The sequence below is a fragment of the Podarcis pityusensis genome, assembly GCF_964106645.2.
Source record: "Podarcis pityusensis genome assembly, chromosome: 16".
Taxonomy (NCBI): Eukaryota; Metazoa; Chordata; class Lepidosauria; order Squamata; family Lacertidae; genus Podarcis; species Podarcis pityusensis.
Window position 1 is genome coordinate 27,923,182 of NC_138041.1, and position 26,577 is coordinate 27,949,758.

The window sequence follows — 26,577 nt, forward strand, 5'->3', positions numbered from 1 at the left end:
AATTACTGTTCTCTGGCAGCCTGATCTTTCATTTCAAAGAATCGTATAATTGTAGAGCTGGAAGGAGCCCCCTTTCAAAGTCATCTAATTATGTAGTTGTCATTAAGCAGTCAGAAAATCCAAGCATTAGTTCCGTGTTCTGTAGAAAAAAAACAAAAAGACAGCCCTCCCTTTTCTCTGTCCTGATCTCCAAAACTGGCAGACTTCAGATCTATGATGTACCGGTGTGAGATATAATGGAATTTCTGAAGTCCAGAATCCATAGAAGCTTATAGAAGTGTTCCAGAATCTTCTAGTGTGCCTGGAAGGTTTCTAAGGTTCCAAGGTTTTCCAGAGAACAGACATGCAGCTCAAATGAGCTCACTTGTTATCGATCTTTCAAGGTCCAACTGCTTCTGGGCTGCCTATAAATGCAGTCCGATGGCGTCTCAGGTTATTCTTACTTTCTCTACTGTTTTTTCAATCTCTCGTTCTGGATTGATTTTCACTTGCCTAGAGTACATAGTACGTTTAAGTTATTTTTCAACGCTATATTTTGCTGCAACTGGATAATGAAGAGATGGCCATTCTGCGGACCTGGTATTCAATTGTCAAGGGACGTGGGTGGGGCTGTCTTCTAAATCACTGAGCCTCTTGGGCTTCCCCATCCGAAGGTCGATGGTTTGAATCCCCGTGATGGAGTGAGCTCCCGTTGCTCTGTCCCAGCTTCTGCCAATCTAGCCGTTCAAAACCACACCAGTGCAAGTGGATAAATAGGTACCGCTGTGGCAGGAAAGTAAACAGCATTTCCATGTGCTCTGGTTTCCATCACGGTGTTCTGTTGCGCCAGAAGCGGTTTAGTCCAGCTGGCCACATGACCTGTGGACAAATGCCTGCTCCCTCGGCCTGAAAGCGAGATGAACGCCGCAACCCCATAGTCGCCTTTGACTGGACTTAACCATCCAGGGGTCCTTTATGTTTACCTATTGAACAGTCAAGCTTATTTTTGCATTAGCAAACTCTTACTGATGAATCTACTGCATCCTGAGTGAACCTCATGCCTTCTTAGAGCTGCTACTCTACTAACAACATGCCCCTAGAGCCTTTGGGGCATGAATCCTGACAACTGGAACAGGTGGCATTTTAGTAAACAACTCTAGAGGCCACTGGTGATCTATAAAGCACCCGAGTTGATGAGATCAGCTCGATGCAGCCAGGCAGAGGGGGCTTAGCCACACATTGCTGTATTATAGCACTACCCAGCCCTGTTGGAAATTCCTGGATTTTAATGGGGAAGGCGGATGAAGGGTGTTCAACCAGGTAGACAACTTAGCATAGGAGCAGCTATGCGGAGGGAGCAGCCCAGAATTCCTCACACATCAAAATTCACACGTAGATTTCAGGGAACAAAGCCTTGGTTACCTATTTCCAAAGGTGAGGAGAAGTGCCATGGGCTAAACCTAGCAGGTGATGTAAAAATTGGGGTTTGGCTTTTGCTGCCCAGCTCCCAGTCATTGTATCACCACCCGGTTCATTGCTTTATTGTTAAACTGGCTGACAGCAGCTCCCAGGGATTTCAGACAGAAGCACTTCTCTCTTCCCACTCTTCTCTCCACCAAACAGGGATGGTCTACATTCGGCTCCATTTTCCATTGTAAATGGAGGCATCACCAAGACATTTGCCACCATCGCTCTTGCAGACGCAGTAGGCTGTGCTGATCAGAGTGCTGTGGCGGGGCTGCCATGTGAAGTCAGTGAAATCTACCTATCCCCAGTGGTCAGCAACACGCAAACCATTTCTCACACCTGTCTAGGACTGGGCGGAGGAGGAATGGTGGAGACAGCCTCCCCAGCTTGACCCTTCCAGGGAGGAGGAAGAGAAAGACAGTTAAGTTTTACAAGAGGGGTTTGAGGGAGGTCATAGCTCAGAGGCAGATGAGGGGAAAATGTACAATATACAATGTGACACAAGATGGCGATGGTGAGCCTTATAGAAAATTCATTGCATTTTTTAAAAACTTTTTTTAAGCATTCTCAGAACATTTGTTATTTGTGTTTAGAAGCCACCTTAGATACAAACCTAGGTAATACATATTAGTAACATAAGTAATACCTGCCTGTCTTTTATGTTTAATCTAGCAAGCGCCAGTACACTGAGCAAAAGTCATTTCTTATTTAAACTTTAAAAGAGAGTTTCTTATGTAGTTTTTATAAGAGGGGAAAGGGAACTAACTAAAGGGTCAAACAACTTGGGCTCTCTTCCACATAACTCTGTAAATGGGAACTAGAGTTTAATTCCCACAAGATGTCCCCCCCCCAAAGAAAAAGTGTTCACCCTTTATTTTCTGCAGTGCCATAGCATGCCTTTTATCCCCAGGGGTGGAGAGGAGGGTGTGCTGCGCTTTCAAGGGAAATGATTTGAATGTAGGGCTGGGTCACAAGATTGAATAGATTTAAGAGAGCAGAGAGACGGGTCTGAAGCAGAAACCTCTGTGCCTTAAGGAGGGAGAGCTCCTCTGCGTTCCCATCATGCTCTGGGCCTGCCTCTTCCTCACTTATTTCTCAGGTAGGAGAGAAAAAAGTGTGTTTTTCTTTCTTTCTTCTGAGCGACAGACCAAAGAGGAGTCTAACATATCCTGAGATAATTTTTCTCTTTCTCTTTCAGGATCTTTGGCCCAGTATGTGTTGACGCAGCCCCCATCAGTGTCCGTGTCTCTGGGACAAGATGTCCAGATCCCTTGTTCCGGAAGCAACATTGGTGGGAAGAGTGTACACTGGTACCAGCAGAAACCCAGCCAGGCCCCTGTACTGATAATATATGCAGACAATCAGAGACCCACTGGGATCTCGAACCGATTCTCTGGCACCAACTCTGGCAACCCAGCCACACTGAGCATTTCCAGAGCCCAAGCAGAGGATGAGGCCGATTATTACTGTCAGGTGTGGGACAGCAACACACCTCACAGTGACACAGGCAGATGGGGAAGTGCGACAAAAACCTCTTGCTGAAAAAGGCAGCTGCTATCATACTCTGTTTTCAGAAGAGCGACCTTCCAGTGGAATTGAATTTTCATGAAAAGAGGCTTATTCTCACCTCCAAACCCCCACTTTTCCTAGAATTACACTTGCTGTTGCCCCTCGCTCCCTCATTTAATGAGGGGAAGCAAATGAAGGGGGTTCACTGAGGTAGAGAATTTAGCATAGACTTCAAGTGTGCATCGGAAATAGACAGCAGGTCTATGCCGGGCCACAGAGAGGCTTATTTTGTCATTATTTAGAGCATTTGTACCCTGCTCTTTGGTCAAAGAGGCTCCCAGAGTGGCTTACATACAAGCAATTGAAACCAGACACTCCTTCCCCATAGGGTATAAGCTCAGGAAAACCACGACACACAAGGCAAAAGGAACAGGGAGGGCAGAGGAAAATATACATCCAACTCAGGCACCAATGTCTAAACAGTTGTGCCTATAATGACCAGCTGGCCTAGTTTGGGGGCAGGAAGGAACTGATGGAGTTGGACTTCCAGCAAAGCTGACGAAATGAGCCTTGTTTGCTACTTCTCTCACTGAGGCAAATCTGATGGGATGGCTGCCCCCCCTCCCAGTTGAGGGGAGAGGAGGCCTGAGGGAGCTGGCCTCTCATTTCAAACTGCTGTTCTCTGGCTACGTTGGGCACCACTTATCCTCCGTGTCTGATCCCCCTTAACTACATCTCAGTGCTCATAAACGCCACACTTTAACTCTGTGTTAACCTCCATTCGTCTGTCCTTTTTAAAAATTTATTTATTTGGTTTTTCAGATTAAAATTTTTTAGTCACATATCCAACATACAACATAAAAACAAGATTCCAATGAATCTCCTGGACTTCCCTCCTCCCCTTTGTGGGTCCTATTGTTAATCATTTCCTCCTGCATCTTTTATAATAATCCAAATATTTTACCTCTCCATTGTCCAAAATTCATCATTGATATTCTGATCGTACTAATGATTTTAACGTTTACAATGGACTTTAAGAAAAGTTATAAATTTCCCCCCTCATTGAAATTTTGATTTTCCTGATTTCTGATTCTTCTAGTTACTTTAGCTATTTCAGCATAATCCATCAACTTGATCTGCCATTCTTCTCTGGTCAGGACTTTTGTCTGTTGTGATCTCCAACCCACATGGACTTCAGATGACATATTGGGAAAGGGGGCGAAATTAAGTACCCTAAACCATCATGGTGTTTCAATAAACATCTCTAGAGGGTGCTAGCAGACTTGGTAAGATCCACTCTGTGCAACCAGGCAGAGGGGGCTGAAATAGCATGATGCTGGAGAGCACTAACCACATCCTCCTCTTTCTCACATGATACGCTGCCACCACATATCCCTTGGGACAGATTATGCATTGGGGAACTGCTCTGGTCAATGCTTTGTTGCTTCGAGAAAACAAGAGTTTAAAACAGGAACACGGGAAGCTGCCTTATACAGTGGTAACTCGGGTTACAGACGCTTCAGGTTACGTGTTTTCGGGTTTCGCACAGAACCAAACCCGGAAGTGCCGGAATGGGTTACTTCCGGGTTTGGGCGCTCGCGCATGCATGGAAGCCCTAATTCGTGCTTTTCACTTGTGCAGAAGCGCTGAATCATGACCTGTGCATGCTCAGACGCGGCACTGCGGGTTGCGAACGATGCGGGTTGCAAACGTGCCTCCCACACGGATCACGTTCGCAACCCGAGGTTCCACTGTACTCAGTCCAATCATTGGTTCATCGAGTTCAGTGCTGCCTCCACTGCCTGGCAATAGACATAAGATAATATCACCAAGGTAACTGCCAACAAACAACAAACGTATTTTTAATTTTAATTTTCCTTATTCTACTTGCTGATTCAGTGCAATTCTGTCACAATAGTTTTTGACAGCGATGAAACGTGGGTGGAGACTGCCTCTCCATCCTGACCCTTCCAGGGTGGAGGAAGACCGTATAGATCTACAACAGGGGTTTGAGGGAAGTCACAACTCAAGAGGCAGATGAGGAGGAAAGTTGGGAAATCATGGGAGAGGAGGAGGAGGAGGAGGAGGAGGAGGAGGAGGAGGAGGAGGCTGAAGCGGAGCAACGCCCGGCGGACACAGTGTCATTAGAAAGCATCCCTGACCCTCCATCTCCCAGTACCCGGCAAGCCTTAAAAGTAGGAGAGCAAAGAGCTCAAAGATAGAGGGCACGTAGCAGCACCCGTAGAAGTAAAGAATGAGGAAGTGGAAGAGACGGGGGGTGGAGATTCACTCGGGACAACGCCATTATCCAAGAGGCTGGGTTCTGTAGCCTCTCTCTGTAATATTGAAATAAAAAAATGTGGTAAGAAACCTTTCCTTGTCTTTCTACCTTCCTGGACAACTAGCTGGGAGCCGCTGACACCCCCAGGCTGTGCACTTAAATTCCTTCAGCCAAATTGCCATCTTCATTATAGAACACAGGAAAGTGTTTCATACTGAGTCAGACCATTGGTCTACCTAGCTCAGGATTGCCTAAACTAAGTGGCAGCATCTCCTTGGGTTTTCAGACGCGAAGTCTCTCCCAGCCTGATAATGCCAGGAATTGAACCCGGGAGCTTCTGCACGCAAAGCAGAGGCTCTGCCACCAAACTCTAACCCTTCCTCATGTGCATTGGAGCAGGATCAGCACCCAATCAACAAGAAGCAGATTTGCATGCAGAGAACCCCAGGCAACTTTGGTAGGCTTTAAGAATGGGGAGAAAAGCTATCCCAATGCACCATTTGTCACAGCAAAGATCACTCCTCTGCAAAGAACATCATGGCCTGGTTTCCCTTCCTTCTGGCCCTCACTTATTGCTCAGGTGATGAGAGACCCATTCCTCATTTCTGTTGGATGCTAGACTTTCATTTCTCCTATCAACTTATCTGCAGGAAGATTTGTCATTGCATTGTCTTAGACTGGAGTTTGAGCCTTATTAGTTGATATGATGTGCAGTCTAATAAGTCAGTGTTCCTCTCTTAGGAAGAGTTGCATGTATGTGTTTACCAGATTATTTCCACATCTGTGTAACACCATGATTTTTTAAAAAAATTTCTTCTTCTTTCAGGTTCTGTTGCCGAGTATGTACTTACACAACCCCCATCTGCCTCTGTGTCTTTGGGGCAAACTGTGGAACTCACTTGCTCAGGGGATAAGTTTGATAGGTACTATGTGCACTGGTACCAGCAGAGACATGGCAGTGCCCCTCAACTGGTTATATATAAGGACAGCATAAGACCTGCCAATATTTCAGACCGCTTTTCTGGAGAGAGCTCTGGCGGCACAGCCACCTTAACCATCACTGATGTCCAACAGCAAGATGAGGCTGACTATTACTGCCAAGTCTGGGACGAAGATGCTAGCCAGCAAGCACAGTGGCCCCATCAAAGGAGGAAGTGAGGCAAAAACCTCCTGCTGTCAAAGAGAAATGTCTATGTTTGTTAGCTGAGTGCAACAGAAATACTGTCACCACTCACAGCTCCCAGTGATTTGCACTGAGTGGTATATTGCCTCTGATAACGGAGGTAGAATTTAGCTGTCATTTTTGTAGCCATTAACAGCCTTATCGTCCCTAAGTCCTTCCACAGAGGGACTACATTTGTAAATATATCCTATTTCTTAAAATAAAAAAAGGAAACTCTGCTGAAAGTATAACAGCAGAAGGAGTAGGCCAGGTTAGAACTCTTCCCTGTAATATCTTCGCTTTCTTTTTCAAAGCACTATTTTAAAAATAATAATGGAGCAGCATTCAAAAATGGCACAGATACCTAACTGCAATCAAATGTGAAGGTAAAAATAAAGGACCCCCTGGATGGTTAAGTCCAGTCAAAGGCAACTATGGGGTGTGGTGCTCATCTCACTTTTCAGGCCAACGGGACACCATGACAGTTCGAAGTTTGGCGGTTTGAATCCATGTGATGGAGTGAGCTCCCATTTCTCTGTCCCAGCTCCTGCCAACCTAGCACTTAGAAAGCACACCAGTGCAAGTAGATAAGTAGGTATCACTGTGGCAGGAAGGTAAATGGCATTTCTGTGCCCTCTGGTTTCCATCACGGTGTCCCGTTGTGCCAAAGCAGTTTGTCCTGCTGGCCACATGACCCAGAAAGCTGTCTGTGGACAAAGGCTGGCTCCCTCGGCCTGAAAGCAAGATGAGTGCCACACCCCATAGTCGCCTTTGACTGGACTTAACTGTCCTTGGGTCCGTTACCTTTTTTAAAAAAATAACAACCTATGGAGCCCTGGCCAATGGCAAGGGTGATTATTACTGTGCAACGACACATATGGTGATGCAGCCTGATGGGGAACTGAGACAGAAACCAGTATTTCTCTTCCCTAAGGCAAGAATAAATTTAGAATTGTGTTCACTTATGATGCAAACAAACCGTCAAAGTACAAGCACCTCCGCATTTGCACATGATTGGCCCATGCATGACTGCTGATGCACATACTATTTTTGGCACTGCAAAGGGGCAGAACAGGGTGGAACAGGTGTTTGGCATGGCATGGAATGGGCATGGTGCCACACTTGTATAATTCAGTGGGGAAATGTGTTGGTATTGCATACTCTTGAGTAAAGGTCAAGGGACCCCTTACTGTTAGGTCCAGTCGTGGCCGACTCTGGGGTTGCGGCGCTCATCTCGCTTTATTGGCCGAGGGAGCCAGCGTACAGCTTCCGGGTCATGTGGCCAGCAGGACTAAGTCGCTTCTGGCGAACCAGAGCAGCGCACGGAAATGCCGTTTACCTTCCTACTGGAGCGGTACCTATTTATCTACTTGCACTTTGACGTGCTTTCGAACTGCTAGGTTGGCAGGAGCAGGGACCGAGCAACGGGAGCTCACCCCGTCGCGGGGATTCGAACCGCCGACCTTCTGATCGGCAAGTCCTAGGCTCTGTGGTTTAACCCACAGCGCCACCCGTGTCCCATTGACTCTTGAATACCTCCAAGGGAAAAAATACTGCCTGTGCTAAACTTTTGGTGGAGTCAAGAGCTTAAGAAGACACCTGTTGGATCAGGCCCAAGGCTCATCCTAGTGTTGCATCCTGTTCGCACAACCGCCAACCAAATGTCTAGAGGATTGACCACAAGCAGTGATCAATATAACCTAAAGTGTCTTGGAATTCTACTCAGTATCGATCCAGAGCAGATTCCAAGGTATAGTTAGCAGAGTAACAACTTAAACACATTGCAGGATTCCCCCAAAAGTAGACCAGAGGCCACTGTATTTCATCCAGCAGAGCTTTACTGCTACTGAAGGCAAATGAGCAAAATGGTCACAAATCCAAATACATTCAGAACTGGCACTGTCCATAAGAAATCCAGTTGCAGCAGACTTAAACTTAAACTTACAATAACTGATAACACATTTTTGTCTACTTGAAGAAGCCATGGTCCGATCTGAAAAATACAAATATTTAGAATACAAAACTGTAAAAATAAAGAAAAATTAAGTTTGCAAAACAATAATTACCATGTAGTTAGGGTAGATCAATGTGTCAGTGTCCACTTATCCCCAGTGTAAATATGACATATCGGCAAAAGTCGGAAATTGAAAGGTAGCCATAGCATGTACACGAAAATCAATTTCAGATTTGAAATCAGTATTGAAAGAACATATAAGAACAGTTGAAAAATCTCATGCAAAAGAAAATGGGAAAAAAAAATGTTCCCCAGTACACTGTGTATCCCAAGGGAATACATTTTTTTGCATACCTCCAACTGTACATAGATATACATGTCATTTTCAATGCTATACATGTCACGTTCAATGCTATATAAGTCACTTACACTAATACTCATATTGTACTACTTTGTCTATGTGTTTAATAAAATATTGAATTCTTGCATTGTGAAAAACAAAGATTATGGTGAAAAGTGAAAAACATGAATTGCAAAAATAAAAAACTATAGCTTACAGAACAAAACCAACTTCAGATATGAAATCAGCACGTTGACATTAGGTTAGAACAACTGCAGGTGTCAATGCAACAAAAATTTTGTTCCCCAGTGTAATAAGTCTAAATTCTAACACTAAGCATACTATGTACAGAACACCACACCAGAAGGAAAAAGAGATAGAAAGAGAAAGTGAAACCGAGGCTCCTTCTGGCCTTATTTTTATAGTCAGCATAACCTTGACGGAAGAGATAACAGGACCAGTTTAAGCCAGCTGTACTCAGCTTCTCTGAAGGAATAAGCCAAACATCACGGACCTTCTGCTTGTTTCTTTCACACAGAGAAGCCTCCAGAACCCTCTTGAATTCATTAGAATGGGAAAGATCTCTACATATCAGATCAATACTTTCTGCACTAATAAATGCAAACTGGTGGTGTGAGCGTACATCAGAGTTTGCCTCAGAATCAAATCCAGAGACTTTGTTGCATCTTTAATACCTGTGTAGAAGAGCTTGCACTTTGACGTGCTTTCGAACTGCTAGGTTGGCAGGAGCAGGGACCGAGCAACGGGAGCTCACCCCGTTGCGGGGATTTGAACCGCTGACCTTCTGATCCGCAAGTCCTAGGCTCTGTGGTTTAACCCACAGCGCCACCAGCGTCCCTTTACCTTTAGAAGAAAGTGCAAGTAGATAAATAGGGACCGCTCCGGTGGGAAGGTAAACGGCGTTTCTGTGTGCTGCTCTGGTTCGCCAGAAGCGGCTTAGTCATGCTGGCCACATGACCCGGAAGCTGTCTGCGGACAAATGCCAGCTCCCTCGGCCTATAGAGCGAGATGAGCGCGCAACCCCAGAGTCGGTCACGACTGGACCTAATGGTCAGGGGTCCCTTTACCTTTAGAAGAGCTTAACATGCAATAGCTTCATGTTGCTGCAAGAGACAGGCGCTGCTGCAAATGCAACTCACCTCTGCTAGTGGTGATATTGCTTCCTTTCTCTATCCCCGCTTTTATTTGGAGGCGGATGCCTGGAAAGGCTTTTCAGATGTTTGCATCTCTTTGGTTGTGCTGCCATCTTCAGGCTTCTTGGAAGCAGGAAGGAGTATCCGGTAGCAAGCTACTGGCGAGCTGAAAATCTAAGCGCATCCTGCAGTTTCGCTCTGATACACAAGATGGAGGTGTGAACTAAGAGATAAATTAATTTGGGTCGGCTTCTCTGCTTCACTTAGGAATTCTGGAGAGTTTCATTGAAGCTACATAGGCACTATACATTTAAAGCAGAACTACACTACACAACTATCATAGCTTCCCCCATACACATAATCCTGGGAAATGTAGCATGTTCAGGGTTAAAGAGTTGTTAGGAGACCTGTATCCCCTCACAAAACTACAGTTCCCAGTGTTAAAACATTCCAGGAATTGTAGTGGAGACCCCTGATTTGCACTTCTCACCGTATACAAATAGGAACACTCTTAATCCTTCTGGATTTCCACTTCTCTGAACTTTGTGATACAATTATTGGCTCAAAAATGTACCGAGAGGTTTGTGTATGTGATAAAAGGAGTACATGCCAACAAAGGTCCGTATAGTTAAAGCTATGGTTTTCCCAGTAGTGATGTATGGAAGTGAGAGCTGGACCATAAAGAAGGCTGATCGCCGAAGAATTGATGCTTTTGAATTATGGTGCTGGAGGAGATTCTTGAGAGTCCCATGGACTGCAAGAAGATCAAACCTATCCATTCTGAAGGAAATCAGCCCTGAGTGCTCACTGGAAGGACAGATCTGGAAGCTGAGACTCCAATACTGTGGCCACCTCATGAGAAGAGAAGACTCCCTGGAAAAGACCCTGATGTTGGGAAAGATGGAGGGCACAAGGAGAAGGGGACGACAGAGGACGAGATGGTTGGACAGTGTTCTCGAAGCTACCAGCATGAGTTTGACCAAACTGCGGGAGGCAGTGGAAGGCAGGAGCGCCTGGCATGCTCTGGTCCATGGGGTCACGAAGAGTTAGACACGACTAAACGACTAAACAACAACATGTGTTATTTTGTGGGAGATGTGTTTTAAAATAAGAGCAATAGGAAGAAGCTTTGCTCCCTCATTCATAACACTCAGGGTCAGTCATTCTCTCAAAATACAGTGGTACCTCCGGTTGCGAACAGGATCTGTTCCGGAGGTCTGGCCACATCCTGAGAAATTCGCAACTGGAGGACCGCTTCTGCGCATGCACATGGCTCGGTTTAGCACTTCTGCACATGCACGTGGTATAGTTTTTGTCAAAGATGCAGGGATTTATGATATGTAAAATGAACCAGGGAAAGAGAAGAAGGGAAGTCACTGACATATTAAGGATGTAAAAATGGGTATTTTAAATTGTAAAATAGAAATTTAATAAAAATGATATACAAAAAGAGAGAGAGAGTTTTATGCTCTGCCAATGGAACTTTCCCAGTTTCCCAACAGCTCTGCAGTTGCAGAACAACTGGTAGTCACAGCTGATTATTCTTTCTGGCAGACATTACTAGGGATTCAAGCCCCTGTAGCTGCTCTTTCTATGGCTGACAGATGGAGTCAAGCTGGTCTTGTCCTGATTGTAATGTTCTTCCTGGAAAGCCTTGGGCTTCTGGCTGGTGGATGGGGCCGGCGTGTGCCTCCCTGCAGTCTTGCAATCCCAGAAGTACTGGGTTTCAGGCAAGGGGTCTCTCCCTGCCCCACCTGGAGATGGTGGGGATTTGACTTGGGATCTTTTCTTACAGCCTCTGGGAACAAAGGGGAAAAAAGAGCAAAAGAGCGGAAGTAGCGATGCCGTGGAAGACATGATCGAGAGCAGGAAGAATGAAGAAACAAACGGATAAAATAAACATCCCTCACAGGATATTTATAGGATACAGAACTCCTTTTGCAGAAATAAGATTTATTAAATGTGTTAATACGAATGGAAGTCAAAAACTCTGTAGCTGTTGATAGGGGATTAAGAACAAGCTTGAATTAATTAAGACTTCAGAAGCAGGATGAAATAAAAACATTCCACTTTGAAATCCAGCACACGGGAGGCCATACAAAATGTATAATTGGCTTTATAAATGGTATACAGTAGTACCTCGGGTTACAGACGCTTCAGGTTACAGACTCCACTAACCCAGAAATAGTACCTTCGGTTAAGAACTTTGCTTCAGGATGAGAACAGAAATTGTGCTCCGGCGGCGCGGTTGCAGCGGGAGGCCCCATTAGCTAAAGTCGTGCTTCAGGTTAAGAACAGTTTCAGGTTAAATACGGACCTCCGGAATGAATTAAGTACTTAACACGAGGTACCACTGTATATTTGAATGTGAATTGTAATTTGAGACTGACACAATGTGGCTTTTATTGGATATTAGTAATTGAAAATTTATTTATTAAAAGAACTTGTGATCTTCTCCATGCAAAGCCGATGTTCTACCACTGAACTGTAGGACCCACACTGAACAGAAAGGGTTATTGACCTCCAATTATTTAGTAGGGATGGGGGAGGTGTACACATATATACATTTCCCCTCAAATATGCATTTTCCCACACATTTTCACCTACGATATGCATTTTCACATGCCTTCTTGTGCTTAATTTTTCGCACAGGGGCTGCGTCACAAGATTCAGAGAAGTATGAAAATCAAAAGGATAACTGCGTTCTTCTGTGCATATTAGTCCAGGAAGTGTGAATCGGGCTGGGTCACTTTAAAAATGCAGACTGAGTTAAAACCTCGAACGTACTTAGTAGAACTCTGTGAACATCTGCTGCAGGTGTCCAGGCCCCAGCAGCTTCTTCTAATAGCTGCCCAAGATCACCTCCCAACCCTTTCTAACCACCAACTGTACGCATTGACAGATGTTTCAGTGTTTCTGTGAATGGACCAGGGGCCGGCCAACGGCTTTCAGTTCATTTGCACAGAGGATGCAAAGTCAGACCCTAGGAACCCTCCGGTACCAGAAACATGTGCTCTGCTATTTTCAGAAAATGCCAGTTGGGCACAAGCCACGGGCCGCAGCTAAAGCATTACCAATCTCCTCCTCTGGAAGGAAGTGCTTATCAGATGTACTGCTCCTGACCATTGGTGCCGTGTGCTTATGTAGACTTGTGCATGTTGAGGATATGTACCTTTCCTGGAGCCTTTCGAGTTTTGGGGTTGGTTTTTTTTTTAGATTTCTGGACCTTCTGGATGGGCAGAAAACGGAGTTAATTTGGCCACACGTTGAAATCCAGTTTGATCAACAGGTTGTCTTGTGAGTATTTAAATGGTGGCGTTAAAGGCCACAGGATATCCACAGAGATTAACCTGCAGATTTCTCAAACCATGCTTTTCAGATAAGCCACATGCGATGCTGTGGAAATATGAGCAGATGTGGCAAGTGGAAGCTGGGGAAAAAATGTTGCAGTTTGGAGTACTTCTGTTCAAGATACACCATTTGCCTCTTACCCAGTTTCCATAGTGTAGGGGAAATGGTTTACCCCGATTTTCCATTTTCCAGTATTTATTGGCTACTGAGCGCTACAATTTCACTGGGCTATTTTGGAAGTTATTTGGTTTTTTGGTCCTTTTCCACCTCGTTTCATTTATTCATTTTTACCTCGAAAAACCTTGGAGTTCTCCTAAGCGTCTCCGTTGTGGATGGGGCCATTCTAGCTATAAAAGGGAAATCGCTCAAAGGATTAAGGTTCCTGTGATGATATTAACCGGATTACACAGAAGTAATGCTCTGCTCTGGAAACACACTCTTCAACCTCATAAGAGGTTTGCATTTCATCGGCAGCTCAGCATTTCGGAATCTTTCTGCAATTGCCTGCTATGTCTTGCACATGCAAGAATGGATTTCATGGAGAAATTGGTGATTTCTACAGATTTCTCTCGTTCTTCCTTTATTGCGGGATGCTACAACCACATCAGTTCTTGGCAGGGAGTGGGGAGAAAAGATTTTTTCCTGAAAGCACCCTAAATCTCCTGACTTAAATCTCAGAGGCAGAGGAGGTACACGCTGGGACTGTGATTCAGGTAAGCATGACTGTAGAGTCCTCGTATGCTTATAGCTTCTCCTCGATTATTGTCCCACAGGTGAGGGAAAAACCTACACAATTAGTAAACAATTATTGCTTAAATCCTTGAGGAAGGGCAGTAGCTCAGTGAAAAAGCATTTGCCTTGCATGCAGAAAGTCCCAGGTTCTGTATATATAAATTTCATTAAATTTTCTGTTTTATTACATCCTTAAGTAATCAATGACTTCCCTTCTTCTCTTTCCATGGTTCATTTTACATATCTTAAATCCCTGCATGTTTTACAGAAACTATACCATTCACTATTCCATTATTACATCCATCATAACTTATTTACCCTGCTGATTTTATCTTAATGCTGCCATTTTCAAGTGTACACAGTTTCACCCCATATATTCAATAAACATTTCCCAATCTTCTCTAAACATATGTTCTCCTTGTTCTCTTATTCCATATGTTAAGTCTGCAAGCTGCGCATATTCTGTCAACTTAAGTTGCCATTCTTCTTTGGTTGGGACCTCGCTCGTTTTCCATTTTGGGGCTAACAAGACACCGTAGTAGCATATATAAATAACCGTTTCTGACACCTGGGAATTTCAGTCAGAACAGATTCAGATTCAGTCCCCAGCATCTCTACATGGGGTTGACAATATCGTACTAGACGGACCATGGTCTGACTCAGAATTAGTAATCTTGCTGTGTTCCTAATGACAAGTCAACAGTTTTTAAGGAACTGAAGGAGATGTGAGAGCATCTCTCTTCTATGGAATCTGATGGCACAGATTTGTACTTTGGAGTGCGTTCCTTGTGTTTGGTGAAGTTGGGTTATTTGGGGGGGGGGGGTAAACTTCAAACCAGATATAACAACACATCTGTATTGCACTGTTGCAGGTCACATATAAATTCAGACCAGATGGGAGAGATGGTGTTGTCTACAGAATGGGTGCATGTGTTGTGTAGAATTCTCCAGGGACCCAGGAATCACTTGAGAAGGGGTTCACGGCTTTATTAAAAACAACTTTAGTAGAAATTAGTCTATAGAGGGGAAGTCTACACAAGTCTGTCATGGATGCCTATGGGAATCCAGCTTGTAGAAAAAGGCGGATTAAAATTCATAATTTACTTAGGAGACCATTGTAAACAAATAAAAACATTAGCTGGACTTTAAAAACAACCGTAAAGATGATCTATAATGAGTTAAAAAAGGTGTTTAAGTACACCTTTCCCAAGAAACCAGAAGCCTTCCTCCTGGGCATTGTCGGCCAGAAGGTGTTAAAGAAAGACAGAACTTTTTTTATGTATGCAACGACAGCAGCAAGAATACTTATTGCAAAACACTGGAAGTCACAAGATTTACCCACACTGGAAGAGTGGCAGACGCAATTGATGGATTATATGGAACTGGCTGAAATGACCGGCAGAATCCGAGATTTGGGAGAAGAAATAATGGAGGAGGATTGGAAAAAGTTCAAGGACTATTTACAAAAATATTATAAGTTATATGAATGTTAAGAATTTGCATGATTTGGAAAATCTAGCTTCAGCAACAAGATTCGGTGATATGTGAAATTAAGTTATAATTATGAAGGGACTAAGGTTTAAAATGACATTACATTTATTTTAAGGCAAAAGTAAATTGACAATAAGTATTTTAAACCTAAAACATAACTATTTGAAAGTACAAAGGAATGCATGAAACAAGGTAATAATTTGTTGGTATTTTTATTATAAAGAATGCAGGGTGAGGGGAACGTGGGGAAGTCCGGTTGGTGATGAAAAAATGTCTTGGAAAGATGGATTTCTTTCTCTTTTTCTTTTTTCTTATTACTGTTATTTCTTTCATATATCTGACTTCATTTCTGTATCTGAGAAAAGCAATAAAAAATATTTAAAAAAAATAAATAAATAAAAACAACTGTAAAGAAACGAAAGACATGGATAATCTAAAGAGATGAAAACTGTGGAGAATGTAAGAATATGGAGTTTTAGAAAAACTATCTTAAGGACCCATGTAGGGGATGGGAGGAAGTCACGAGATTCAGAGAATCTCATGTATGGATATGTTAAAAGTTTTTTCTTTTCATTATTTTAAATTTGTGCTTGTAAAAACCAACAAAAAATATTTCAAAAGAAAAAGACGAATTAATAGGTCTCAATGAAAATCGGAGTCAGAAGGGTTCTAGATTCTGGATGGTGTAGGGTAGACTTCTGAATATGACAGGATACATATATTGCCCTGAAGTACAGTGGTACCTCAGGTTACATACGCTTCAGGTTACAGATGCTTCAGGTTACAGACTCTGCTAACCCAGAAATAGTACCTTCGGTTAAGAACTCTGCATCAGGATGAGAACAGAAATCGTGCTCCGGTGGCAGGAGGCCCCATTAGCTAAAGTGGTGCTTCACGTTAAGAACAGTTTCAGGTTAAGAACGGACCTCCGGAACGAATTAAGTACTTAACCTGAGGTACCACTGTAAATGTACAGTCTTCAGTAAACTCTCTGCATACACAGACACACCTGAGAACTGTAGTAAGCCGAGCCACAAGTCTTGAAATCAATCTGAGCAGAAAGGGGAAATATCTCAGTGGTAGCATGAGATAGAGAAGAACTGATTATTTTAAGTGGGTAGTTTTGCTTGCACTGTGTCCTGGACTCAGTTTTGACAAAGGCCCAATTAGAGATATATATTTTCATCACCAAAAATGTGGGTGAAGGAAGTGAATTAATATTTTACTGGAAGCGAGTATCCAGTTTGCAAGCCAAGATTGAATTCCACAGAGGTGAAGGGTTGTGGCCGGTGCTAGTCCTACTCAGAGTTTACCTGTTGCAATTAATGGACATGACTAATGTAGAGCCGTGGGTACATAACCAGAGACTGGTAAAAAGGTAAAGGTAAAAAGAGCAAAACTGCCACAGATAGCACACCTATCCACAGTAAGAACTGGATGGAGGGAAGTGAATTGACGGTCAAAGTATGCTGGTGCGATGGTGTACATCTCCCTAAGCATCCACTCAGTGCAAATGTGCACCTTTATGTCCACAAGTAAGTTGCCTTAGACATATGTAGACCTATCCAGTCCTGATGGATCTGCACAGGAGGGGAATCTGAGGGTCTGCCCTCTTGTAACTTGCAGCTACACTTGGATCCTTTGCAAGGAGGTTATGGAGGAAGACATTAATTCCTCGTGCTCATGTGAACTATCTTATTTGCTGTTCCCAGAACAATATGGGAAGACAATTTCAGCTTTCCGTCAAAATCAACCCTTCTCTGAATTTTGCAATGCAGCACGGAAACCAACGATGTGCAGGAAAAAACTGTGTTTGCTAAAGGGAACTATGCATAAAAGTGCATGTGCGAATGAAAATAGCACACGGAAAAGCACTGTTTTGAGGGAGACTGCTTGCAAAAAGAATGTGTATACTGAGAGAAATCACCACTACAATGCTGAAAATCCAATGCTGATGGATTTTCACGAGGACTTCCTTTAAAAATAAAAATACCAAAATGTGGCAAACTGAGTTTTTGATTAGAATAATGAAAAACTGGGAGAAACTGAAATTGACAGATTCATCCATCACTATTTGCACGACAGTCTGCATGGGACAGCTGTTCACACCCTTTTCAGCAGGGCTCCCGACCACATTGCAGAATATATATTTTTTCCAGATCTAGGGCTCAGCGCTCTCTCTTTTTCCAATGAATTATTCTGCATCAGAATCCATCCAACATTTTTGCACTGAAAACTCACCTATGCCCCATCTTTCAAAGCCCTTTGCTGCATGCCGTTTGCATCAAATTCGTCACTGACCAGGTACGCTATCCAGAAAAGAGGAAGCAAAGTTTTTTGTGGTGACAAAAAAACATTTTTGTAAGGCCGTTAGTCACTGTGTGTATGTCTTCGGCGGTGGAACCCAATTGAATGTCCTAGGTAAGTCGCTTTAAAATGCCTAAACAATTGTTTTCTGATCGGCTTTGTATTTAATTTCTGTCATTTTTCATTCCAAACTTTGTCTCTGGGTTAGGCAGGTCATCTCTTGCCCAAATCAGCTTAGGAGAGGGTCAGGATTTGTCATCTCTTGGGTCAACTAGATCAGATGAATTTGTAGAATGTTTCTCTGCTTTTATGTGCCGATTAAAGTTGCAATCTAAGGTAACACTTAACTGGGAGTAAGTCCTGTTGACAAAGTGAGACTTCTGAATAAGTAAATGCTTTGCTGTCATGAAACCATCGCTATCTGCCATTTTTAATAACATTACAACTTTCGATGAGAGTTTTTGGGGTCGTCAATTAGTAGGTTCAACTTTTCCCATTGTGGGAAAAGAATACACAGGTAAGGTTATGGCAAAGTTAAAAAGCAAATTTTCTCATTTGTCACACTGTTTTGTTTTGTTTTAAAAATATCAGGAAGACCATGGTGACAAAGCAAAATTGCCCTTTCAGTTTAAGACTCCTCTACCTTTTTTAGAATAATATCTGTAGCAACAAGTAATATTTAAAACTAATTCAAAATGGGGTTGTATTAGAAATGATATCATTTCCCCCCTTTGTAGTCATTGCTGAATTTAAAAAATATTAGGTGTCATAGATTGAAATAATAGGATAAGTAATAATGCAATTACTTACCTGGGAGTAATAGTGGTTGAACTTGGTGAGTTTACATCTGAATCAGTTTGCCCTGGACATTAAATATTTTCATGGTGCAGGGGTAGAAAGATGATTTGCAGGTACGTCTTCATGCAGAAACAGGTTTTACAAAAAGCATGATGCATTTGGTTGAATTGAAAAAGTTAGGTGAAATATTATTTTGTAAGTTGCTAGAATTTTCCACTCTGCTTGCCAATGTGTATTCATCTCTATTCTGAATGCAAGAAGCTGACTTTGAACCCAATTCCCTCAGAAACAAGTCTAACAAAAAGAAAGCAGAATATACTCTGTATCCTAAATACATTTTCTTGAAAATATGTCCCAGTGAAGTCAATGGATCTCTTTTCCAAAGTAATAATAATAATAATAATAATAATAATAATAATTTATTATTTATACCCCACCCATCTGGCTGGGCCTCCCCAGCCACTCTGGGCGGCTTCCATAGAAACCAAAAATACAATAAAATATCACACGTTAAAAACTTCCCTGAACAGGGCTGCCTTAAGATGTCTTCTGAATGTCAGGTAGTTGTTTATCACTTTGACATCTGCTGGAAGGGTGTTCCACAGGGAGGGTGCCACTACTGAGAAGGCCCTCTGCCTGGTTCCATGTAGCTTTGCTTCTCGCAATGAGGGAACCGCCAGAAGGCCCTCGGCGCAGGACCTTAGTGTCCAGGCAGAATGATGGGGGTGGAGACGCTCCTTCAGGTATACTGGGCCGAGGCCGTTTAGGGCTTTAAAGGTCAGCACCAACACTTTGAATTGTGCTCGGAAACGTACTGGAAGCCAATGCAGATCTCTCAGGACCGGTGTTATATGGTCTCGGCGGCCGCCCCCAGTCACCAGTCTAGCTGCCGCATTCTGGATTAGTAACAGAGTTGGAGTTTGTGTTGGGTCCATGGCTTGCCACTTCCGAAAAGATTTTAGACAGCTGCGTTGGTCCATTAGGACAGGGGGGGGGGGGAGTATAATAACTTTATTGGGGACTAACTAAAAAGTCACAATAGCTGGCCAACCGTTCAGGTTCATCAACCTTCCTCTGTCAAGCTGGAGGGTTACAGATAGGTAGCCGTGTTGGTCTGCCAGTCAAAATAAAAAAATTCCTTCCAGTAGCACCTTAAAGACCAACTAAGTTAGTTCTTGGTATGAGCTTTCGTGTGCATGCACACTTCTGAGTGTATCTGAAGAAGTGTGCATGCACACGAAAGCTCATACCAAGAACTAACTTAGTTGGTCTTTAAGGTGCTACTGGAAGGAATTTTTTTATTTTGAAGCTGGAGGGTGTTTAGCAAAAAGAGAGTGGAAAAGAATTAAAAATGGGTGGTGCGGAAAAGAAAAGGATATTGCAAAAACCTCACTGGGTGACAGTCAGCTACATTTTACTTAGCATAGAGCCACAGAAACTAATGGACCTATTTAATTTCAATGCATCTGCACTGAATAAGTATCTTCAACTAAAGATATTCAACTTTAGTTGAATATCATCCAGTGGGTAGTACCCAACTAAGTTCTGCTAAAGAGTAGACTCACTGAAATTAATGGACTTAAGTTACCCATGGGCACTAATTTTGATGGGTCTATGACTAACATAAGCTGACTTCTTAAGGCAAGTAGGATCTGTAACAAAACGTTGCACTCTGGTGTTTCCTGATTACTGAAAGCCAGCCAGCAATGCCTTGTTCAGGATACTCCATTCCCTCCCTCTCTTGACAGTTTTCTGTTTGTTTTCCCCTCTCAGAGAGTCAATCTGTGGTCCATGAATGCACAGCATGCTCACTCTTCATTGAGCTGTTTGGGTTGTTGTCTCCAAGATTTTTCAATACTTTAGCAAAACACGGCAAGGTTCAGGGTTCCTCTAATTCTGTTGATACTTCCCTTTTCCACAAGGACCAGTGCAATTTAGGCTATGTAAGAACCCATTCATGGGAAATGCTATTAGTACATAATATTTAGTGCAATGGATGGCAGACTACGGCTTTTCATCTTGGCCGCTTTTCTTTTTCCGCTCCCAACCTCATTTTTTGTTCTAGATCCCCCCCCCCCCCCTTGCTAACCATCCCGCCTGGAGAAGCATTTTGATGAACTCAGAGATGCTTTTTCATTGCTTTTGGTCCTAGTTGGTCCTAGTAAAGATATTGCACTTCCGTCAATTTCCAGTCTTCCAAAGGGCATCGCTGATGAGAAGGAGGCATTCCTGCCGTGAGGGAATGGATTGGGGTGGAGCGATGGTTAGGCAGTATAAATCCCACCAAAATCCCATTAGTTGTAAGGGGAAAGTATGCTGGTTAACTTCAAATAAGATACATGTTGATCGCTTTGTGTATGTACTGGGGGGAAAGGGTGATACGGATTGGCCAACAAAATGTTTTAACGTGAAGCTAGATTTCACATAGTCTTAAAACAATGAATTGATCACCAAAGTGTGTGTGTTTGTTTATCTAGATCATGGGTAGGCAAACTAAGGCCCAGGGGCCAGATCTGGCCCAATCGCCTTCTAAATCTGGCCCACGGATGGTCCGGGAATCAGCATGTTTTTACATGAGTAGAATGTGTCCTTTTATTTAAAATGCACCTCTGGGTTATTTGTGGGGCCTGCCTGGTGTTTTTACATGAGTAGAATGTGTGCTTTTATTTCAAATGCATCTCTGAGTTATTTGTGGGGAATAGGAATTTGTTCATTTTTTCCCTTCAAAATATAGTCCGGCCCCCCACAAGGTCTGAGGGACAGTGGGCCGGCCCCCTGCTGAAAAAGTTTGCTGATCCCTGATCTAGATGGATGGATTAATAGATAGATGGATGGGTGGATGGAAAGATACAGACAGGCAATCTCCTTCCATTGCTAATGCTCAAGTAAAATTCAACTGCCTATCCAGTTGTCCTCTCTATGGGGAATGGGCTGTACCATCTTGTTCTTTGCCTCGGGCAGCAAAATACTTTCGCCCAACCTGGCTAGAGCTACCAAGGACCTGTGTTAGTCTTTAGGGCACCACAAGACTCTTTGTGCTCTTTGCTATGACAGATGAACAGGCCTTTCCCTCTGGAAGATATTAATGTAGTTACGCGGTTATCATGCATTGATTGAGTCCTACTCAAAGTTAACTCACTGAAATTAATGGGCATGAATAATTTCAAACTATTAATTCCAATGTGTTTATTATGAGTAAACATTAGGCAGATACAACCTTTTCCCTTTTTTTCCTTTTGGGGTCTATTAGCTACAATACAGTGGTACCTCAGGTTAAGAACTTAATTCGTTCTGGAGGCCTGTTCTTAACCTGAAACTGTTCTTAACCTGAAGCACCACTTTAGCTAATGGGGCCTCCTGCTGCCGCCGCTGCACAATTTCTGTTCTCATCCTGAAGCAAAGTTCTTAACCCGAGGTAATATTTCTGGGTTAGCGGAGTCTGTAACCTGAAGCGTATGTAACCTGAAGTGTATGTAACCCGAGGTACCACTGTAAATTGATTGGAATACACTGGTACCTCAGGTTACATACGCTTCAGGTTACAGACTCCGCTAACCCAGAAATATTACCTCGGGTTAAGAACTTTGCTTCAGGATGAGAACAGAAATAGCACGGCGGCAGCAGGAGGCCCCATTAGCTAAAGTGGTACCTCAGGTTAAGAACAGTTTCCGGTTAAGAACGGACCTCCAGAACGAATTAAGTTCTTAACCCGAGGTACCACTGTATTCCTCCTTGCCCCCCCCCCCTTCTTCTTTTTAAAGAAAATCCATGTACAAAGAAATCCAACATTGCAGGGGGGAATATTTTGAGCATACTTTTCTCCTTGACATGCCGGTCCATTCTGTCATGCTAGCCTCCTGCCAGCAGCCCCAAAGTCAATAGGTTTGCAACCTCCGTGAGGACTGGGTCAGTGCATTGCTCCACGTTCAAAACCTGGTTATGTGTTGGTGGCGTATCACAGAACCATAGAAATGTAGGGATGCAAGGGACCCTATGGGTCATCTAGTCCAACCCTCTGCAATGCAGGAATCCTAGTGAAGCAGGGAAGGGGGAACATTTGCGGAGAGGAGGCATCAGAGGTTGCCGATCTATGAGGCTGCCACAACCCAACCCATCCTCCTCCCATCGGCTACACGGGCAGCTTTTTCTGTGAGCTGTTAGGCGACTCCCCTCCATCCTTATTGGTATATGTCCAAGTCCACGAAGCTTAATAGGAACGCCATTGTGAGCCTTTTCCTAATTTCAAAAGCCTGATGTGGGTGATAAGGCGAAACCTCTGGCAAGAGGGATCTGGCCCTCTTCTGGTGGAGGGGGAGGGGAAGGAGGGGGGAAGAGAGAGGGAGAGGTGTTGTGGAAAGTGTGAGAGAAAATGGATGATCCACCCACCCCACTTTGAACTTTTTTAAAAAAAGGAAATTACTGTTTTTATTTATTTTCATGGTACAGAAGATTTTGAGAAAGCAATTGTTACTTTGGACTTTGTTCCAATCCACTATCAGCATATGGCCGCAAGAGGCATATACCCTCAAAGGCATATGGCCTCAAGATTTATTATTATTATTATTATTATTATTAGTGCTTTTTTTCTAAAACAAATGTTTAGGGGTACTCTCATTTTGACTGAAGAAAACCACCATTTTATAAGTTCAAATTGGGAAAAATAAATACAGTAAATGGACAAAAGTTCAAAAATTCACAAAATATTTAGGGGTACGCATACCCCTGCACACCCCCCCCCCCGAAAAAAGCACTGATTATGATTTATTATACTGTTTGTTTGCTTGTTTGTTTATACCACACCTTTTTTCCTGATAGGATTCAGGGTGGCTTAATTAATAACAATAGCAACAAGAAGAAGAACAATAATATTAAAAAGAAAGTGTGACAGACAAAGGCTTTAATTCAGGATTGCAGAATCTGTGGGCCTCTCGGTGTTATTAGACTCCAACTAATGGGAATTGGAGTCTAAGAACATCTAGCAAACACAGAGGCAATAAAGCATTCCACTTCTTTTCAGGTGCCCACAACTATATATCTGGCTTAACCAATGCACTTGCTTCCTCCCACCCCCATTCCACCTTGGTCACTAGGCTCAACACTAAATGCTCTAAGCAAAAATGGATCAGAGGTGTGTGCAAGGTTTCGTCTCTCTGTGAGTGGCATCTACCTCTGGGAAAATCAGAAACCTTAGGTGTCATCTCTGCCATACATTTAAAAAGTCAGGCATTCTGAGAATATATAATAACAATTAAACTGGGGAAATTGTTTTCTAGAAGTTGGCAGGGGGAATAAAACGTTTGGGACTAGAAGGCAGGCTACCAAAATGAAAAGGCGTGGCTTCCAGAAAGCCACCAGATCCTTTCAAAAATTCCAGCACACAGAACTGCAGACTAGAATCATAAGGAATCATAAGGGGTCTTGAAGGCCACCTAGTTGAGCTTACAGCAAAATATCCTCTTTCTAAAAATAGATGGGTCCAGAAGCCACCATTTAAATTTGCTTACAGTGACTCAGAGTAATGCTACATCAGGGCATTATGGGAAATTTAAATAGCAGCTCCCAGTTTCTGACACCCCCACCACATGGAGCACAATGAATCCGGAAACATCTATATGATATATTTAATAGTAGGGCATTCTGAGAAGATATAATCCATAATGGCAGTTAAATTGAGGAGAAGGCTTCACAAGCAACAGTATTACAAAGGGTCTTGAGGCTGGGGGAGAAGAAAAGCTTTTGGAGGAGATTGACATCAACAAGTCATGCCTTCCAGACAGTCAAATGTCCTTACAAAACATTTCAGGACACAACTTTGGGGAATAGAGTCAGATTAGTGCTTCCTTTATGAAATCAAGTAAATTATTATATGTGCCAAATATTTAATATTCCCCTGAGACACAACACTTAACCAGGTTTCCCCTTGACTTCCAGGTCAGCCAACAGTACCTCCAACAGTGAACGTCTTCCCACCATCCCCAGAAGAACTGAAGAGCTCAGACAAAGCCACCCTGGTGTGTCTCATAGATGGCTTTTACCCAGGCACTGTCCAAGTTACCTGGCAGGCTGATGGCACCCCCATCTCCTCTGGGGTGGAGACAACCACGCCCACCAAGCTGAATGACAAGTACGCGGCCAGCAGCTACCTCAGCATGAAAAAGTCCGACTGGGAGAGCTATGAGGCAGTCATCTGCAAAGTGACGCATGAAGGGAAGACCGTTGAGAAGGTGGTGAGGAGATTGGACTGTGCCTAAAGGCTGGATGGGTCTGATGAGTTCCTCGTGCCTCTAGCAGCTGAGAAGAAAGAGTCCTTTCATGTTCAAGGGGGCCAAGTTTATTCTCTGATTTCCTCTAATGCTACGTTGATCCATCCAGTCTGGTTTCCTTCCTATGTCGTTCCCCTCCCCACACCCTCTCCCTTCCTCTTCTCCCTGGAATCTCCTTTGTATGTTGGCTTATAATGATAGCAAATTAATAAAATGTCATACATTTCACCTGTGTGATTTCTTGACCCACTTCTTCATTCCATCTCCTTCAAGCAGGTTGTTTTCATGGTTTCCTGTCCTATTACAGAAGGAAGTGTGTTGTTACTCAGCCAAAATGCAGTGGTAAAAGCAGTGCGATTTCATGGGAATGTAGGAAGTGGCCTTCTCCCAAGTCAGACCAGTGGTCTGTGTAGGTGGGCATTTTCTACACCGGTGGGCTGTGGTTTTCCTGGAGATCAGGCAGGGTTCTCTCTTAGTCCTACCTACCAATTTAGGTCCTGAGAAATGGAAAAGGTCAATTTCAGTTCAGGATGCATCCCAGATTCATTTCTGGTGGGTATTTCAAACATTCCCAAACATCACGTACAATCCGACATGTTCTTCCTTCCACTCAGTGGATCACTCATTGCATTCAGGATGTTTAATGAAGAGGTACTAGGCTCCCGATCCTACATGGAGATGTCTGGGATTGAAGCAAGGACACCCTGATGCAATACAGATGGACTACCATTGGGCTGTAGCCCTTTCCACCAGGCAATGCTGCATGTAAACAAATTCCAGTGCTGCAGGAGCAGTGCTACTTAAGGGCTCTATAGTATGATTAGATGCGATGAATTGACTCAAGTTGCTATTCACTTTAATGAACTAGCTGAACATGCCTCCATATAAATCCTTTGCCCAACGAAAATTCACTACTCCTCTCTTCCCATTCAGCTCCAGAGAAATAGAAGGGGGGATTTAGGATTCATTTCAGGTGGTATTTCAAACATTCCCAAATATCACCTCTGGTCTGCCATGTGTGCTCCATGCCCCTTGTGGAGAGTGGTTCATTAGCGTTAATGCAGCACTGCTCCCAAACAACCTCCATGTATCCTCAGGCAGAACCACCCGTCCTTTCTCCCTTCCCACAAGCAGTCTGCCAATAGCTTTGCCCGTCGCTGACCCTCCCTACTTTTGGTCTCCCTGCCCCACCAGTTCCAATGGGCACCGGGTGAAGCGAACGGCACTAACTATAAGGAGACATGAGAATGTGTAGCTTCGTCTAAACCCATTCCCTCCCAATTTAGGACTATAGCTCCCATCATATCTGAATGCTGGCCTTCTAGCTGGGGCTGATGGGAGTTGTAGTCCAAGTCATGTGGAGGCCACCACGTTGGGCAAAACTGCACTATTACAACTCCTCCCTGAAAGATCTCCTGGCAGTCAGGGTACACTAGGCTCCAGTGAATTAAAGCCATGGGTTTGTTGAGAGAATAAGAGAAAACAATAGAAAATGAACATTCTATATTTATTGGGAAGACTCTGTAGCTTGTGACTAACTGGTTTCCCCTGAGATGGTTTTGGACATTCCCTGGTCTTTGACCATGCTGGCTGGAGGTGATGAAATATGGAGTCCAACAACATATGGAGGGCCTATAGGTCAACACCCTGATCTAAAATGACAAATATGGGGCTTGAATTTGTTCAGCTACTCTATTAAATGCTTCTATCCAAATTGGAATGCCATACAATAACTGAGAAAGGACGTTGGCATTAAAATATATTTATTGCAGCAGGGACCATCTGGTTG

At 43.4% G+C, this 26,577-nt stretch overlaps 2 protein-coding genes across 54 annotated transcripts in view; both read left to right on the forward strand.

Annotated features, from left to right (window-relative positions):
• The window catches only part of LOC308465386 (immunoglobulin lambda-1 light chain-like), a 151,460-nt gene extending 126,444 nt beyond the window's left edge, over positions 1–25,016 (forward strand). For 3 of the 4 annotated variants that reach the window (XM_080985361.1, XM_080985359.1, XM_080985360.1), the window contains exons 3-4: positions 17,804–17,841; positions 24,457–25,016. In XM_080985361.1, the coding sequence (XP_080841487.1) occupies positions 17,804–17,841; positions 24,457–24,776 (358 nt within the window). In that variant the 3' untranslated portion in view covers positions 24,777–25,016. Of the gene's footprint in view, positions 1–17,786; positions 17,842–24,456 lie in introns of all 4 variants that reach the window. The other variant, XM_080985358.1, reaches the window with a different exon arrangement.
• LOC308465380 (immunoglobulin lambda-1 light chain-like) overlaps positions 1–26,577 on the forward strand; it is a 157,515-nt gene that overhangs the window by 102,680 nt on the left and 28,258 nt on the right. For 4 of the 50 annotated variants that reach the window (XM_080985334.1, XM_080985333.1, XM_080985336.1 and 1 more), the window contains exons 1-2: positions 5,743–5,816; positions 6,063–6,360. The exons of 41 other annotated variants lie outside the window; for them this stretch is intronic. In XM_080985334.1, coding sequence (XP_080841460.1) covers positions 5,774–5,816; positions 6,063–6,360 — 341 coding nt within the window. In that variant the 5' untranslated portion in view covers positions 5,743–5,773. Of the gene's footprint in view, positions 1–395; positions 433–2,437; positions 2,546–2,644; positions 2,937–5,742; positions 5,817–6,062; positions 6,361–26,577 lie in introns of those variants that run through there. 5 more of the 50 variants (XM_080985347.1, XM_080985343.1, XM_080985345.1 and 2 more) reach the window with 5 other exon arrangements.